Source organism: Hypanus sabinus, unplaced genomic scaffold (assembly GCF_030144855.1).
Source record: "Hypanus sabinus isolate sHypSab1 unplaced genomic scaffold, sHypSab1.hap1 scaffold_302, whole genome shotgun sequence".
Taxonomy (NCBI): Eukaryota; Metazoa; Chordata; class Chondrichthyes; order Myliobatiformes; family Dasyatidae; genus Hypanus; species Hypanus sabinus.
In genome coordinates this window covers 450,243-466,574 of record NW_026781175.1, presented here as the reverse complement: position 1 = coordinate 466,574, position 16,332 = coordinate 450,243, and the positions used below count along the sequence as shown (strand labels likewise).

At 44.1% G+C, this 16,332-nt stretch overlaps 1 protein-coding gene across 1 annotated transcript in view; it reads left to right on the top strand.

Annotated features, from left to right (window-relative positions):
* The window catches only part of LOC132388352 (NACHT, LRR and PYD domains-containing protein 3-like), a 38,039-nt gene that overhangs the window by 5,875 nt on the left and 15,832 nt on the right, over positions 1 to 16,332 (top strand). Inside the window, exons 3-8 of the mRNA XM_059960694.1 lie at positions 2,147 to 2,313; positions 4,145 to 4,241; positions 6,395 to 6,682; positions 11,314 to 11,480; positions 13,028 to 13,199; positions 13,302 to 13,367. Of these exons, the coding sequence (XP_059816677.1) occupies positions 4,232 to 4,241; positions 6,395 to 6,682; positions 11,314 to 11,480; positions 13,028 to 13,199; positions 13,302 to 13,367 (703 nt within the window). The 5' untranslated portion in view covers positions 2,147 to 2,313; positions 4,145 to 4,231. The remainder of the gene's footprint in view (positions 1 to 2,146; positions 2,314 to 4,144; positions 4,242 to 6,394; positions 6,683 to 11,313; positions 11,481 to 13,027; positions 13,200 to 13,301; positions 13,368 to 16,332) is intronic.

Sequence of the window (16,332 nt, the reverse complement as noted above, 5' to 3'; positions counted from 1 at the left end):
AAGTAGTTTTTGGTCAGTTCTGAGTGGGGAGAGGGAATGTCTGCGGTTTGTTTATACTTACTGTCTTTCAGAAATGTAATTGCTGGAATTTAATTTGTGCCGACTTACTAACCATACCCTGTACCTTCGCAACCAAATTATCGATATACACGACAAGTAGGAATAGGTGTAACCCCGGGAACTTCACTAAGCGCGGAACTCAAGTCCAAGTAACAGCTTCTCACCGTCAACTTCTGCTTCCTAACAATCATCTGTTTGCAGACTCTGGGGCCCTGTAACAAACTCAATGTTAACAGCAAGATTAGACAGTAACTAATACAAAGAGGAACTTGCTGCTTCCTGTGAGGACGCGTATCATGTCCGATCCAAAGAGAAAATCCTCCGTCATTTACAACTTGATTTGCCTCGGGATCCATCCTTCCCGGTACGCTGCGTCCGATAATCCGTAATCCCCCAACCTCCCCCCACCCCGCCAATAGCCCCACATCCTTCCCATCGTTCACCCCACAATCAAACCCGTGGACAGATTCCCTTCACCCACATCCACACTCTCAACTTGGGTATCATAACTAACTGATCATACATTCCCGGCTCGGGCGCAAAACTGAAACCAGGCCTGCAGCACTGGCGACCCCGGACACCCCAGATGACTGGTTCAGTTCCGGCCCTTAACCACTGCAACCGACCTTCGATTTACACAAACCCGAGATAAGCCCCTTCCTCACCGCCGCCCGATCAGGAGAACCGACGTCATCCGCTGGGTTCGGCACTGTGCTCTGATCTGCAGGAGGTCCCCACCGCGCCACCTGTGACAGGATGTCGGACGGACAACACAGAGCGTTCGGGTGTCGGTTCTTTTACTGTGACATCCTCCAAACTTCACATTAACTCCATCCAGCCGACTCTGGGCGAACTTCAACGAGCAAGAAGTAAATCCCTGTCAGCGATCAGCTGTCTGAATGATTCGCTCACTGTCGTGGTGGTTTAGATTACCGGGAGACAAGGACAGCAGGGACGAGAGGTCTTCTGTTAACTGATATTAATCTGTGTTTCCCCTGCTGGCAATTCCTGTTTACAGTCGTAAAACTGTTGTTTATGAAAATACTAAACAACGAAACACTGCACTGACCGAACCACCTCAAATCAGATCACCCTGGAAACTCTTCCCCAGAAACATTCTGGGCTTTGTGACCCAACTCGAGACAGGCGCCACACCGCCCACTCAACGGACAACATGGCAGAGCAGGGCACCTGGCAAGGGACCTTACATCACACAACATCGGATTCAGTGATGGAACCCGTTACGTTTCTTTCGTTCTTCCCCTGAAATCATTAAAACCTCCACTAAACAACTTTTGAATAGAAGCTCTCACCCACACGTGACGTCACTCTGGTGCCCCCAGACAAAGCCATAAAATATTAGAGTAGAATTTGGCCATTTGCCCCATCTGACATCGCGTGCGCAGTTCCTTGCATCTGAGGGTTTGTTTCTCGTGGTTGTGCAGTTTAATCTTTCTTCCGTTCAGATCAGGGAGTGAGAACCGTAGATGTCACGTCCTCGCATTGTGGGTGGGCTTTCTTTTTTCCTTGACTCCATTCCATTGCTACGGATTGCCGAAGAGAGCAAATGTCTCCGGGTATATAACCCTAATAATGCAAGAAGGAAGCCTTTCCATTTTTACCGGCTTCTCAAACATTTGTACACTTCAGCGAATTCTTCCCCTAGAAGTTCCAGAGCAGAAGCTCAGTCTGTCTAATATTGCCACACAATTAAAGTGGAGACTCGTTTATTATTCTCATGTGCAGAGGGACAGTGAAAAAACTTGTCATGCATACATTCCAGCTGGAGAGAGAGCAGGACAAATTGCTGAAGATACTGGCTGGATTAGAAATGAAAATTCGACTGTACTCTTTTCCATAGATGCTGCCTGGCCTGCTGAGTTCCTCCAGCTTTTTGTGTGTGTTCTTTTATATGCCGTGTCAGGTTTTGTAAAATGTGCAGGACAGTTACAGATTTCGTCAAACGGATTATTATATTTGTGTTCAAGATTTAAATTCCAAAGAGTTTTGTTTTCAAGAACATTAGACTGAAATGTTTTGTTCTTCTTTGTATTGTTAACGTGCTTCGTTATCTCTCTGATTAAAGTTAGACCTGTGCTAAGGGATTTATTGGATGAAAAGCCCACAACTGGAAACAAAGAAGAACTGAAGACGAGGGAACAGCAATAATTGAACAAGCCGAAGACTGAGAGCACCAACTGGAGAAACCCCACTGGCTCAGAGTTACCCTTCAGTCAGTCAGGAGAAAGTTTGGTGAGTCTCATTCACTCAAATACTCGTCCTTTAGACATTACATGTCTGTACTAAGGAAGGTCGGAATTAGTTTGGGTGTGACTGAATGTGCCCAGAAGTACCAGTTATACTTCTGTCAGACCCAGTTGCAATCACTCCAAATTGGGAAAACATTTTCACAGACTAATGTACAATGGAACTGCGAAGGTCGCTTCAGAAAGGGGAAGAATGTTCAGAGAAAAAAAACGTGGTTCACAAGAGATTAGAACATTTAGGCAAATGGAAAAAAGAAGCAACATTCAAGCAAGGCTCTAGAGAATTATAAGGCAGCCTTGAAGTAGCTTAAGAACTGATTTGTGGTCAAAGTGAACTTGGGAAGTCCTTGGGAAGTAGGATGAAGGAAAGTGCAAGGCGTTATACATGTGGGTGAAGAAGAGGAGGGTGAATAGATCGAGGGTAGCAAAGGAGGAAATGTACCAGGAGGATGCGGTGATAGGCGAGGTGCTTAATGAATGCTTTGTTTCAGAGTTACCAATGAGATGGACAGTGATTGTGACGTAGCATAGTAGCATGGCAGTGTTCAGAAAGAGGAGTTGTTGAAGCATCCAGTATATACCACTTTACGACAGGAAGTGAGGGAGGAGTTTACAAGGACATTGGCAATGATATTTGTGTCCTCTCTGGCCACAGGCGTAGTAATCATTAGAGGATGGCATATCTTGTTCTGTAATTCAATAAACGTTATATATATATAATCCTGGGGATTATAGACCAGTGAGCATCACATCAGTGCTGGGCAAACTCTTGGAATGGTTACTTGGGAAGAGGAATTTTGAGCATTTGGAGAAATATTATCTTACTACGGGTTGCCACTTCGGCGTTTTGATGGTGAGTGGCGAAAAAGGTAGGGGAGGTGCCAGAAATAGCTTTCCACAATATGTGACAGTCATGCAATGACATTTGGATCGACAGATTCTGATCAGGAGACGCCATGGCATTGTGCATGTAAAATTGTGTTTAACAAGACTTCTTAAGTTTTTTGAAGATAAGTGTCAATGGGGGTGCGGGAATGGATGTTGTACATTGAACTACAGTAAAGCCTTTGACAAGGTGCCACATGAAAGCTCGGTCTGGAAGATAAGTTCACATCTGGGCCAGGGAGATAAAGTTAGATGGATTCAGGATTGCCTTGAAGGTAGTAAGCAAAGAGGGGTGTTTGAAGGATTTTCCTTGAAGAGGGACCGCAAGGCTACAAGTTGGGATATTTGATATTCGTTATTTGAAAGCAATGATTTGAATACAAATGCACAAGCCTTGACCAGTAAGTTCACTGATGACACAAAATTAATAGATGGTGTTCATGATGAAGATTATTGTAGCTTATACGGGATCTGAATGGGTAAAGCAGTGGTAAACAGATTGCAAATTTCAACATGAGCAGCATGGGTTTCACGCAGAGTTTTGTGATGATGTGGAGGGACCTGTCAAAGGAAGTGGAAGAGGCAACACAATTGTATAATTCCAGAAGCAGTTGGGATATGAAGATGGAGTGAGGAGGCCAGTAGGGAAATGGGCTCAAAACAGGAAATTAGGACCATGTCTGTGGGCAATATGGTTAGCACTTTCTCATTGGGCTGAAGGGTCTGTATCTGTGCTCTGTTGCTGTGTGACTCTGTCAGAAGGATGCACCAGATATCACTGGACAGACATACAGACATGGTGTGGAAGTTGATGGAAAAGGGGAATGGTTGGTCCTTAAGCCAACTCCTGTTCTGATACAGGGGATGTAGGCTCTGTCATATTTATAAAGTAATCGTGTCTCTGACTCACTATCTGTTTGTGTGTCATTTAGACCATCACCCGCAGGTGGAGCTTTTCTACACCGGGAACAAAGAGTAAACAAGGAAACAACAACCAGGATTCGTCAGTCGGAATCAAAATGGCTACAGGTATGATAACAGGGATCTTTATAATTAAACTTCCGTCGTGTTTGTGCACAATAGTTCAGATGAAGTAACTGACACAGATGCTAACGGGCACAGAAAAGTTTCATCGAACAGGGTCATCGAACCCCATGGAAAAGTGGTCTTGAATAATCGATCGATTTAACAGTTCCAGTGCAGGGGCCTGTCACCGGTAATGGTGGAATTTCTCAGGTCACCGTGCAAATCTTCACCTGAGTGGAAGCAGCAGGGTATCCTGAATCAGGTGGCTGAGTGTAAAACACCCACAAAAATATGTTGTTTGTTACGTTAAAGTCCAGGTTCACGGATTGTTGCACATCAGGGCCTGTTCAGAGGTGAAAGACATCTCCAACTTTCATTCATAAAATTCAGAGCCAGATGATTGGAGCATTTCCGGGATTTCAGGAATTGTGTGATAACACAGCATTTCAGGTTTTGATAGGATAGCTGTCAACTTCCCCTTGGTTTTGTTGACGGCTGCGCCAAGGAGATGAAAGGAGTTTCCGATATCTGTTTTCTGTAGCCCAACCGAGAACATTGCCAACGGTCAGAATTTCTGACGATCAGCAAACAGCTCATTGTAGGTAAATTTGTGGTGTGTTTCAGAGTTTTAACACCCCAGTGAATGTCTAGGCTGTGGACAAATGGTGAACGTCATTTTCTCAAAAGACGTTTAAGGAGCTTCAATGCTGATATGCTGAAATGATTTTCTCTGAGGCAGAAAATGTTCTCATCCGTTTCAATCTTTTGTAAATGGAATATTCAATCTGCAATCTGTCAAGTACTAATACATCCTTTCTGTAGTATTGGTACCAGAACTGGTCCAACCAACAGTTTATTACCTTGTCACAAGAGATCTCTGTGCCTGCATTCTGCTCCGCAGCTAATGATGGCAAGCTTGCCAGATGTCCACTTGGCACATTGTCGCCTGCAATCCTGTGGCTGATCTGTGTGTGACCCTGTGGAAGGGACAGTGTGCGTAGCTTGGTAATGGTCAGTCCGTGACCAAGGGGACAGGACACCGTGCGCCTCGAGGTAATGGTCAGTCTGTGACCCAGGCGACAGGACAGCGTTCGCCTCGAGGTAATGGTCAGTCTGTGACCCAGGCGACAGGACAGCGTTCGCCTCGAGGTAATGGTCAGTCTGTGACCCAGGCGACAGGACAGCGTTCGCCTCGAGGCAATGGTCAGTCTGTGACCCAGGCGACAGGACAGCGTTCGCCTCGAGGCAATGATTAGTCTGTGAACCAGGGGACAGGACACTTTGACACAGCAGTCGGAGAGTATGTGATTTAGGGGATCTGGCAGTGTGTAATCCGGAGGCTGATCTGTGAGTGACGCTGGTGACTGAACAGTTTGTGATCTAGGGAGAATTTGCTTGTGGAAAATAATTCCAGTGATATTTCCCGGTATCAACTGACACCATTGCATTAAGACCCCGGGTTATCAGTGTGTTCAACTACTGCATAGCCAGTGATCAGTATTATTGTGTCCATCCTGTTCTGTATCTGGGAGTGGATGTGTTTGGTCACCGGCTTATTGCGATGGTCCCCTGGCAGGAAGTGTAGATCACATTCACCAGCACTGTCCCACTCCAAATCGGGTCAGCGAGAGTCCAGGCTCCATTGCTAGATGACTCTGTGTCTGTTCTCGCTAGAATTTCGAAAGATGAGGGAGGGGAGATATCATTGAACCCTTTCGAATGTTGAGTTGCCTAGACAGAGTAGATTTTGAAAGATGTTTCCAATAGTGGGGTAGTCTAGTGTAAGAGGGCTCAGCCTCAAGATAGAGGATCATCCATTTAAACAGAAAGTTCTTTAGGCAGAAGGTGGCGAATTTGTGGAATTTGTTACCACAGGAAGCTGTAGAGACCGGGTCATTGAGAGTATTTAAGGCAAAGATCCGTAGGTTATTGATTGGAGAAGGTATCAAATGTTACGGGAAGAAGGCCGAGAATTAGGGTTGAGGAGGGGAAAGAAAGGATCAGCCATGAATGAATGGCGGAGCATATTCAATGAGCCAAATGGCTTGCTTCTGTACCTATGCCTTATGATCTTATTGTAGCCACCCATTGTGAATCCTTATTTTGATGAGCATTAAATCACTCTAGTACAACTTGTAATTCGTTAATTATTTCAGGTGGAAAATTAAATCGGGTCCGGGAATTACTCAAGAGGTTTTCAGCAGGTAACTCACCGAGGGAAGATAATCGGCACCCCGGAAACAACGCACCAAAGCAGGGTCAGATTGAGGGCAATATCCTAGTTGAATGCAGTCCGGCTGCAGAGGAGGAGGAGCAAAGTCAGCCCAGAGACAGTGACGTCACAGACACTGATCAGGACCCTGGAACCAGCACAAGTGAGGCGACTGCATGTCAGCTCGGAAGCTCATTTAAAACTGAACTGCCAAGTCCCCAACAAGGAGTTGGTAAGTGAAATATGAGGGTGATGTGTTCACAGAATGCGGCAGGGAGGAGGGTAAAGGTGATTCCTTGTTGGAGGGTTGCACAGAGAGGGAAAATATGTGGGTTTGGTACATGGTGTATTGGGGCACCCGTTACCCAACTACAGGAAATGTACTACCTGCTCTAATTATTTCCAGGATGTGTATTGGAGGAAATGCAGCTGTCCAGATAAGAAGTTCTAGGATAAGAAATAAGGGAAATGTATTCCTCAGGATGGAGAGAGCATCTCTCGGAAGTGCCTCTTATTGACAGTCCCAATATTTATTCCCATCCTATATTGGAAAAGGTGTGTCAGTGGGGTGGGCGTGGTTGCTTACTGGTAAAGTAATTTCAAGAGCATTGTTGGGTAGTTTTTGAGGCCACTCCTGCGGAAAGGAACATAAGTGTATACATGGCTGATGCCAGTGTGTTTCCCTATTGTACATCACTGGTCAAAGAACCCAGCTACAGGTTAAATCACATTACCATCTGTCTGCTATGGGAATTCAACTGTCTATGAATCCAAAAGGCAATTCACCACACTTTCCAAGCATGTTAAGTTTCTGTATGAGCCTCCCATGTGGGACCTTGGCAAACACTCGGCTAAAACTCAAGTAGAAAATATCCATGTGTAACTTCATCCATCACATTTGTCAACACCTGGAAGAACATAATCAAGTTAACAGGGTCTCTCAAACATTCTCTCTTCTGATACTCCCATGGGGTAGAAGATATAAAAGGCTGAATGTAAGTACCGCCAGCCAAAAGGACAGATTTAATACTGCATTTATAAGACTATTGATTGGCCACCATCTCTGTTATTATTCGCTCTTCATAATAATGAAAATTTTATGTTTAAAGTTACAACGTTGTACATGTGATAATTAATAACCACTCACTTAGGCAACCTCAATATACTTACAGAATAGCAGAAAGAATGCCGTTGGGTATGAACGGATTTAAGGAACAACTGATGATAGATTACGCAATTCTTTTAAGGCCGGGGGAAAACAGAAATCTTCCAATGTTATATTGTCTATCAAAAACCATTTGATTCTGTCCCTCACTCATGGCTAATAGAACTTCCTAATATATACACCTGATATACAACATCTGAAGCATTGGCAGACAGTAACCGCCTTATTACCCCGGCCACTCCCTGTTTGACACGTTGCCGTCCAGTAAAAGGTTCAGGATAATAAAAGCCAAGACAAATAGACTGAGGAACAGCTTCTACCCCAGAGCTGTGGCCTCCATCCCACCATTCCCACAGAGCATTGACTGAAACTGTGAGCACGCACAAGGAATCAAATACTTGCACTAACGGCACTTTATGCATTACTGTGATATTCTGGTGCGGCTGCAACTTATTTTCAGCGACTTATCTATTATATACTGTTTTTTATTCTATTACTGTCTTATTTTTACCTACTGCTTTTTTTGATTGCCTGAGAGGAAGCCTAACAGAGTTTCATTGTACCTATGTATAAGGACAATAAAGATCATTCAATTCAATTCAGTCCTCTTCTTGCATTGTCTCTCAGTTTTTGAGAACAGCTCGTCTAGGCAGATTTACAGCTGTGCAATATTATTTCCATTCATTGATCATTGACTTAACTGTACTTCAAGGGATATTCAGTAACTTGGAAATTATCCTGTATCAATATCCTGGCTTGTGCTTTTCAATAACCCTTTAACAGAGGGTTCTCTGTTCTTAGACTCCTCCACCATACAAATTATCCTCTCCACATCCATTATATCGAGGCCTTTCAAAATTCGACTGGTTTCTATGAGGCCACCCTCATTCTCCTGAATTCCTGTGTAGAGGGCCAGAGCCATCAGACGCTCCTCATATGCCCCTCATATGGAAACTCATTCCCATAGACTTTCTCATGATCTTCCTTTGAAACCTCTCCAATGTCAGCACACCATTATTTTCGATAAGGAATCCAAAACCTCACATCACTCAAGGTAGGGCCTCACCAGTGCTTTATAAAGCCTCAACATTACATACTTGCTTTTATAGACAATAGGTGCAGAAGTAGACCATTCGGCCCCTCAAGTCTGCACCGCCATTCTGAGATCATGGCTGATCATTCACTATCAATACCCAGTCCCTGCCTTGTCCCCATATCCCTTGATTCCACTATCCATCAGGTATTTATCCAGCTCCTTCTTGAAAGCATCCAGAGAATTGGCCTCCACCGTCTTCCGAGGCAGTGCATTCCACACCTCCACAACTCTCTGGGAGAAGAAGCTCTTCCTCAACTCTGTTTTAAATAACTGACCTCTTAGTCTCAATCCATGCCCTCTGGTACTGGAGGGCATTATATTTATATTTTAGTCCACTCGAAATAAATGCCAGTATTGCATTTGCCTTTCTCACCACCAACTCAAACTGCAAATGAACGTTGAAGACATCCTGCACAAGCACTCCCAAGTCCCTTTGCAACTCAGGTTATTGAATTTTCATTCCATTCAGTAAAATGACAACCCTTTTATTCCTTCTAACAAAGTGAATGATCAGACGTTTCCCGACGCTGTATTAAACATGCCATATCTTCGCCCATTCTCCCAATCAGTCCAAGTACTTCCGCATTCCGAGGATAGCCTCTCTACTTTCTCAAAACTACCTTCTCCTCCTCATATCATCCGGAAATCTGGCCACTAAGCCTTCAATTCTGTTATCCAAAGCATTGACGTATAACGTTCCCAACACAGATGTCTATGAAACACGACTAGTCACCAGTAGCCAACCAAAAAAAGGAAACCCTTTTTCCCACTCTTTGCCTACCGCCAATCAGCCAATCCTTAATCCATGCGAGAACTTTTCCTGTAATGCCGTGGGCACTTAACATGTTCAGCAGCCTCTTGAGTGGCAACTTGTCAAAGGCCTTCTGAAAATCTAAGCACACAATATCCACGAATACTCCTTTGTCTATCCTGTTTGTTATTTCTACAAAGAATTCCAACAGATTTGTCAGTCACAATTTTTCCTTGAGGAATCCATGCTGACCAAGGCGTATTTTTATCATGTGCCTCCAAACACCCGAAATCAACTACGCTTGGTACCCTTAAAGGTATTAAGTACCCTTAACAATCGCCATATATAACTTTGCAACCAGTGAGTTCAGACTAACAAGCCTATAATTTAATTTCTTCTGACTCAGTCCGTTATTGAAGAGTGTAGCGAAATTTGCAATTAGCCGTTCCTCGCAAGCCTTGCCAGAATCAATGAATTCCTAAAAAAGCATTGCTGGCACTTCTACATATGCAATAAAAAAATCGGTTAGCTGGAGAATACAGGAATATCTTGAACAGTTTCTGCTGCTGTGGCTCAGAAGAGAACAGAGATGTAGTGATGATGGAAGATTCCTTCGTCGGAGGAACTGAGACGCGATTCTGTGGGCACGATAGAGGGTCCCATATGTTACATTGCCTCCCAGGTGCCAAGGATGACTCGATTCGGGTCCACGGTGTTTAAAAAGGAGGGGGGGGGAGTGAGCAGTACAGATAGTAAAGGGTGAGGTGGTACTGGTAAGAGATCTGAGGGAGCTAGGTAGAAAACGGGACAACCAAGGTAGTAATTTCAGGATTACTGTCATGCCGCCCAGCATGGGGGTAAATATAGGATGACTTGGCAGATGAATGCATAGCTAAGGAACTGATGCGGGGGGAGGGTTCAGATTTATGGATAATTAGACGTTGTAGCCAGCACAGCTGAAATGCCATCTATAAATTTGCCAACAATAAAACCATTGTTGCCAGAATTTCAGATGGTGACGAGGGGTGAACGGGTGCAAGATACATCACCTAGTGATGGAGCTGCAACCTTCAAATAAAACCAAAGAACTTCAGAAAGGGTATGATGAGGGAACACACACGTCCTCAAAGAGAGATCAGAAGTGGGGAGAGTGAGCAATTTCAAGTTCCTGGTGTCACTATGTCTGTGGGCCTAAACTGGACCCAAAATATCGATGCAGCTATTAAGAAGGCTATATTTAATCAGGAGTTTGAGGAGATTTTGTATGTCACCAAAATAAGTATTGTGCAAATTTCTAGACGTACAATGCAAGGCATTCTAACTGGCTGCCTCTTTGGCACCCTAGCAGCATATATGTCCCCAACACTTTTGCGCAACACAGTAGTAATTTTATGTAACTGCAGTTGCAAAACAAAGAAAAGTGACATGTGTGAGTGATAATAAATCTGACTCTGATAAGGGTCTTTATTGTACTGAAAGTTGGAAGGGGGCAGAGCGAGGGGAATCATTGTTTGGAAACCAGTAGGGAAAGAACACCAGAGAGATATTCCTTAATGATCAATAAGCCAGTTATTTGGAATCAGATGACCTTGTCTCAGGGCTGGATGTGTCCATGCTCTCACTACACCCCACCCCAGGCACTCCTTTCCTGCTACCTGTCCCACTCCCCTCCCACCTCCTGTGCAATCTGTCCCACACTCCTCACACCATCTTTGCCACGGGCCTCATGCTCTTCATGTGGCGCATGCGCCTTAATCACCTTTTCCAACATAATTTTCTCCCCATCAGGTTTACCAACTTGCTCTCCACTCAACCTTGCACAGTACTGTATTTTTATATTTCTATTCCCAGATTCCAAATGTACGATCTCAGATCTCCTGACACAGTGCGAAGATTATCAGCTGCTCCACCTGACTATTTTCTACCGAGAGAGACTGAAACCTGCAATTGAAGCACGGGTAGAAGGACTCAGCTGGACGATGAGACAGGAGGGACAATTCAGTGAACAGGAACACGAGGTGATTGGGAGTAACAGTTGGGATACCATTCATTTTAGTGAAAGGAGGGATGAGAGACTACGGTCAGGCTGGCTCATCCTCTTGCTTCTGTACACTGCAGTGATGATATTGATCACTGAACAATTTGTGACCAAAACCTTCGCACCAGGGTTAAAATCAGCGAAATAGAAAAATCCGAACTGCAGATTCAAACTTAATTCATCAGTCCAAATAGGCTGAGCTCAGCACAGTGGTGAGAGAAATATGATTCAATGAATCAGCATTAGAAATGAAAACCTGATAAGAATACCCATCAAGGCCTTTGGTCACATTGGGATTAATCTCATTTCTCCTCATGGACAATGCAAATGTCCAGTTCTCTGCTGCCGTGTGTGAAAGGACACCTGGCTACCACATCGATGTGGTCACATTACTCCCATACACAGCCAGGTGCCTGGAATTTTGCCAATGTGTCGTGACTCTAGAATTAGAATCACACAACAGGAAAATGGGCCATATCACCCTAAATCTTTCCTATCAGCTGTTTCTCGAATTATCTTCGGCATTTCATAGTTTCAAACAACACTTACTACCAAAATATGTATACAGTATACAATCCTGAGATTCACTTTCTTACAGAAATCGAAGAAACATAATAGAACCCATTTAAAAAACTCACATAACAAAGGCCGCCAAACACCCAATGTTTGAAAAACGGAACAGATCGTCCGAACACTAAAAGTAAGTAATTAACACCGAGAATATTAACCGCAGAGACCACCAACGTGGAAAGTGAGTCCACGGCCACCGAGCCACATTCACTGCAGCAGCCGGTCCTTGAGTCCAGACCAGAGCCGCAGATGTGAGTAAACTTCACGAATCAGTGAACTAAACACCCTCACTCACAGCCGTGGCATTGGAACCTTTTTGATTTGGTCTAGCACTGATATCGACCAAACATTGGCTGATTACTCGCTTTCGGGCCCGTTCCCTGCCACTTTGATCTGGCCACAAGTTCTCATTACCAATGACAGTGGTGGAAGTGTACACTCAAGACGCCAGCTTGCCGAATTTCCCCACAGCACCACACATACACCAGGTCGGTTCAAAAATAACAACTTGCAAATGAAAAATGTTTCAATAATTGGTAGAACAGAAAAGTGTTATTGAATGAGTATTTAGAGTTTTCTTTGCTGCCAATAAAGCTTCACTGTTTTTCACCAGTTTTAGAGTTGTAACGAGCCATAATCCACTAGTTAATGGCCAATGCCTACCTCACATTGCCGTCACCAACAAAAACATGTAACAGCTCTACAAGCATTATGAAGAAATGTGGCAAAAGTGATTACTTCACTCTGCAATAATAATACCGACTTGTAATTGTGTTCAGTTCGTGTTTCGGTTCCATTGCCTGAACCCATAGATTTTCAGAATGGACCAGGAGACAGACCAGTGATTGTCCCGGTGCTCTTGGGCAATGAGACGACTAGTTGAATGTCCCATCAATGAGCATATTTTCCTCATCGTTCTGTGTCTGTCCGTCCGATCTTCACTGTTGTTCTTCACAGGAAGTCAAGGAGCTTGCGGAGTGGGGAAACCGGACAGAGAGTTCCAAACTCTTCCTCAGTCTGGTGACGGAGAAAGGCGCCAAGGCCCAGAGAATGATGTGGGAATCCTTTGTGGAAGTGAGGAAGGAGTTACCAAAGTTGGAAAGGATACTGAAGGAAATCCAGGAATTTGGTACCATGAAATAACGCACTCTGACCTAAATCAGTTTGAAACTTTCCAGATTTAACAATGCATGTTGGATTCAATTTCATGAAAGTTTTTCGATGTCAACAGGTCCTGATCCATATGAACATATGAATGTCAGCCGAGGCTTTTGTGAGTTATCTTCGCAACTCAAGGGTGAGTGATGAAATAAATGATTCAAACTGATTACTTGACAGAAATGATGTTGAACAGCGATTGTTCATAGATTACTGAAACTAGGAATCCAACTGTCAGTGTTTGTGGAAAGGGATGGTCTTGACTGGAAATCTCTATCAGTGAATTGGTATCTGAGTTGGAACACTTCAGACCTTTTCTGATATTTTGTAAAATAACTCAGTTCAGTATTTTGACTGTTTGGCCATAAGTCACTCAGGCATCTACACCCAGCAAGGTCCTCCTGCCCAAGAAAGCCCTAGACGTTGCTGGCAGTCGGCTGAGGTGTTGTGAATCCCAACAATGCTGGCTGGTAACACAGCAGCATATCCCAGATTGTCTGAGAGTGGGAGAATCAGGAAGTTCTTCCACGGTTAGGGTGACATTGTGGAGTTGCTGTTAGACTACTGCTTTCAGCATCAGTGATCTCGGTTCAATTCCCGAGGCAGACTAAGGAGCTTGTACTGTCTCTCCGTGACCGTGCGGGTTTCTTCTGGATTTTCAGGTTTTTTCCCACATTCTGAAGATGGAGTCACAGAGAAGTACAACACAGAAACAGGCCCATCGGCTGATCTATTCCTTGCCGAACCACTTAAACTGCCTACTCCCACTGACCTCCATCCATGTACCTATCCAAACTTCTTAAATGTTGAAATTGACATTTTTTGCACTACTTTGGGCTGGCAATGTGTTTCACACTCTGAGTGAAAAATCTGAGTGAAGGTGTTTCCCCATGTATTCCCCTTAAACATTCACCGTGGATTCTAGTTGTAGACCCAGATATTGTCAGTGGAAAAAGCTTGCTTACATTTTCCTTATTTATATCCCCCATAATTTTGTATACCTCTATCAATTCTCCTCTTGATTTTCTGCGTTCCAAGGTTTACAGACCTAATCTATTCAAATTTGTGTTATAACTCAGGTCTTCCAGACCTGGCACCGTCTGTGCAATATGTTCACTGAACTCTTTGACAGGTATTTCCATCTTTTCTGCAGGTCACCAAAACTTCACACAATACTCCAAACTAGGCCTCACCAATGTCTTGCACAACTTCAACATAACATCCCACCTCCTGTACTCAATACTTTGGTTTATGAAGGCCAATACGCCAGAAGTTTTCTTAATGACCCTGTCTACCCAGGACGCCACTTTCAATTAATTATGTACTAGTATTCCCAGATCTTTTTGCTCTATCACATTCCTTAGTGCCCCAACATTCACTGTGTAGACCGTGGTTGGCCCTATCAAAGTACAACATCACACAGTTGTCTGCTTTAATTTGTATCTGCTATGTTCAGTCATTTTTCCTAACGTTTCAGATCCCGCTGCGAGTCATGTTAGACTTCGTTGTTCTCCACTACACCCCAAATATTGATGTCATTGGAAATGTGCTGATCCAGTCAGCTACATTATAATCCAGATCTTTGATATAGATGACAAACAACAACAGATCCAACACCAATTCCTGCAGTACCTGTCACCTGCCTCAACTCAGACAGGCAACTCTCTGGCTTATCCCTCAAAGCCAGTGTCAAGTCCAATTTAATACCTCATCTTGAATGCCGAGCAACTGAAACCTCTTCACCAAGCACCCATGCGGGTCCTTGCCGTATTAAAGTCCATCTGGACAGCATCTACTGCCTGGCCTTCATCATCAATTTTCCTGGTAAATTCCTCGAAGAACTCTATAAGTTTGGTTCGAGATGACCTATCACACACGAAGCCATGCTGACTATCCTTAATCAGTCCATATCCAGATGTAGAGGTCACTCTGTTAATTGGTCACATCGGTGTAATTGGGCGCATGAGCTGGAAGGGTCTGTCACTGTGCTGTATCCCTAAAACTAATGAAGCAGTTCCTTCAGCTCAAGTCCCACTCAGCACAATTTGCACGAATGTTAAGCTATACTTCATTTAATCCACATTATGACCATGGACTGAACAGACGTCTGGCAGGGTGTTGAAGCACTGTAAAACTGCAGACAACCCTGGCTAGACTTAACACACTGTGAAGCACCATGCTGTTCCTAGACTGTCCCGGTACATGGTCGATTCCTGAATGCACCCCTGGAGGTTTCATAGAAACATAGAAAAATAGAAAATAGGTGCAGGAGTAGGCCAGTCAGCCCTTCAAGCCTGCACTGCCATTCAGTACGATCATGGAGGATCATCCAACTCAGAACCCTGTACCTGCTTTCTCTTCATACCCCTTGATCCCTTTAGCCACAAGGGCCATATGAAACTCCCTCTTAAATATAGCAAATGAACTGGCCTCTCAACTGTTTTCTGAGGCAGAGAATTCCACAGATTCACCACTCTCTGTGTGAAGAGGTTTTTTCCTCATCTCGGTCCTAAAAGGCTTCCCCTTTATCCTTAAACTGTGACCCCTCATTCTGGACTTCCCTCAACATCAGGAACAATCTTTCTGCATCGTGCCTGTCAAATCCCTTTAGAATTTTATACCTTTCAGTAAGATCCCCCCTCAATCTTCTAAATTCCAGCGAGTATAAGCCTAGTTGATCCAGTCTTTCTTCTTATGAAAGTCCTGCCATCCCAGGAATCAATCTAGTGAACATTCTTTGTACCCCCTCTATGGTAAGAATCGCTTTCCTCAGAATAGGGGACCAAAACTGCTCACAATACTCTAGGTGTGGTCTCACAAAGGCCTTGTACAACTGCGGTAGAACCTCCCTGCTCCTGTACTCAAATCCTCTTGCTATGAATGCCAACATATGATTCGCTTTTTTCACTGCCTGCTGTACCTGCATGCCCAATTTCAATGACTGGTGTACAATGACACCCAGGTCTCATTGCACTCCCCCACCCCCCCACCAACTTTTCCAAATCGGCCACCATTCAGATGATAATCTGTTTTCCTGTTCTTACCACCAAAGTGGATAACCTTGCATTTATCCACATTAAATTGCTTCTGCCATGAATTTGCCC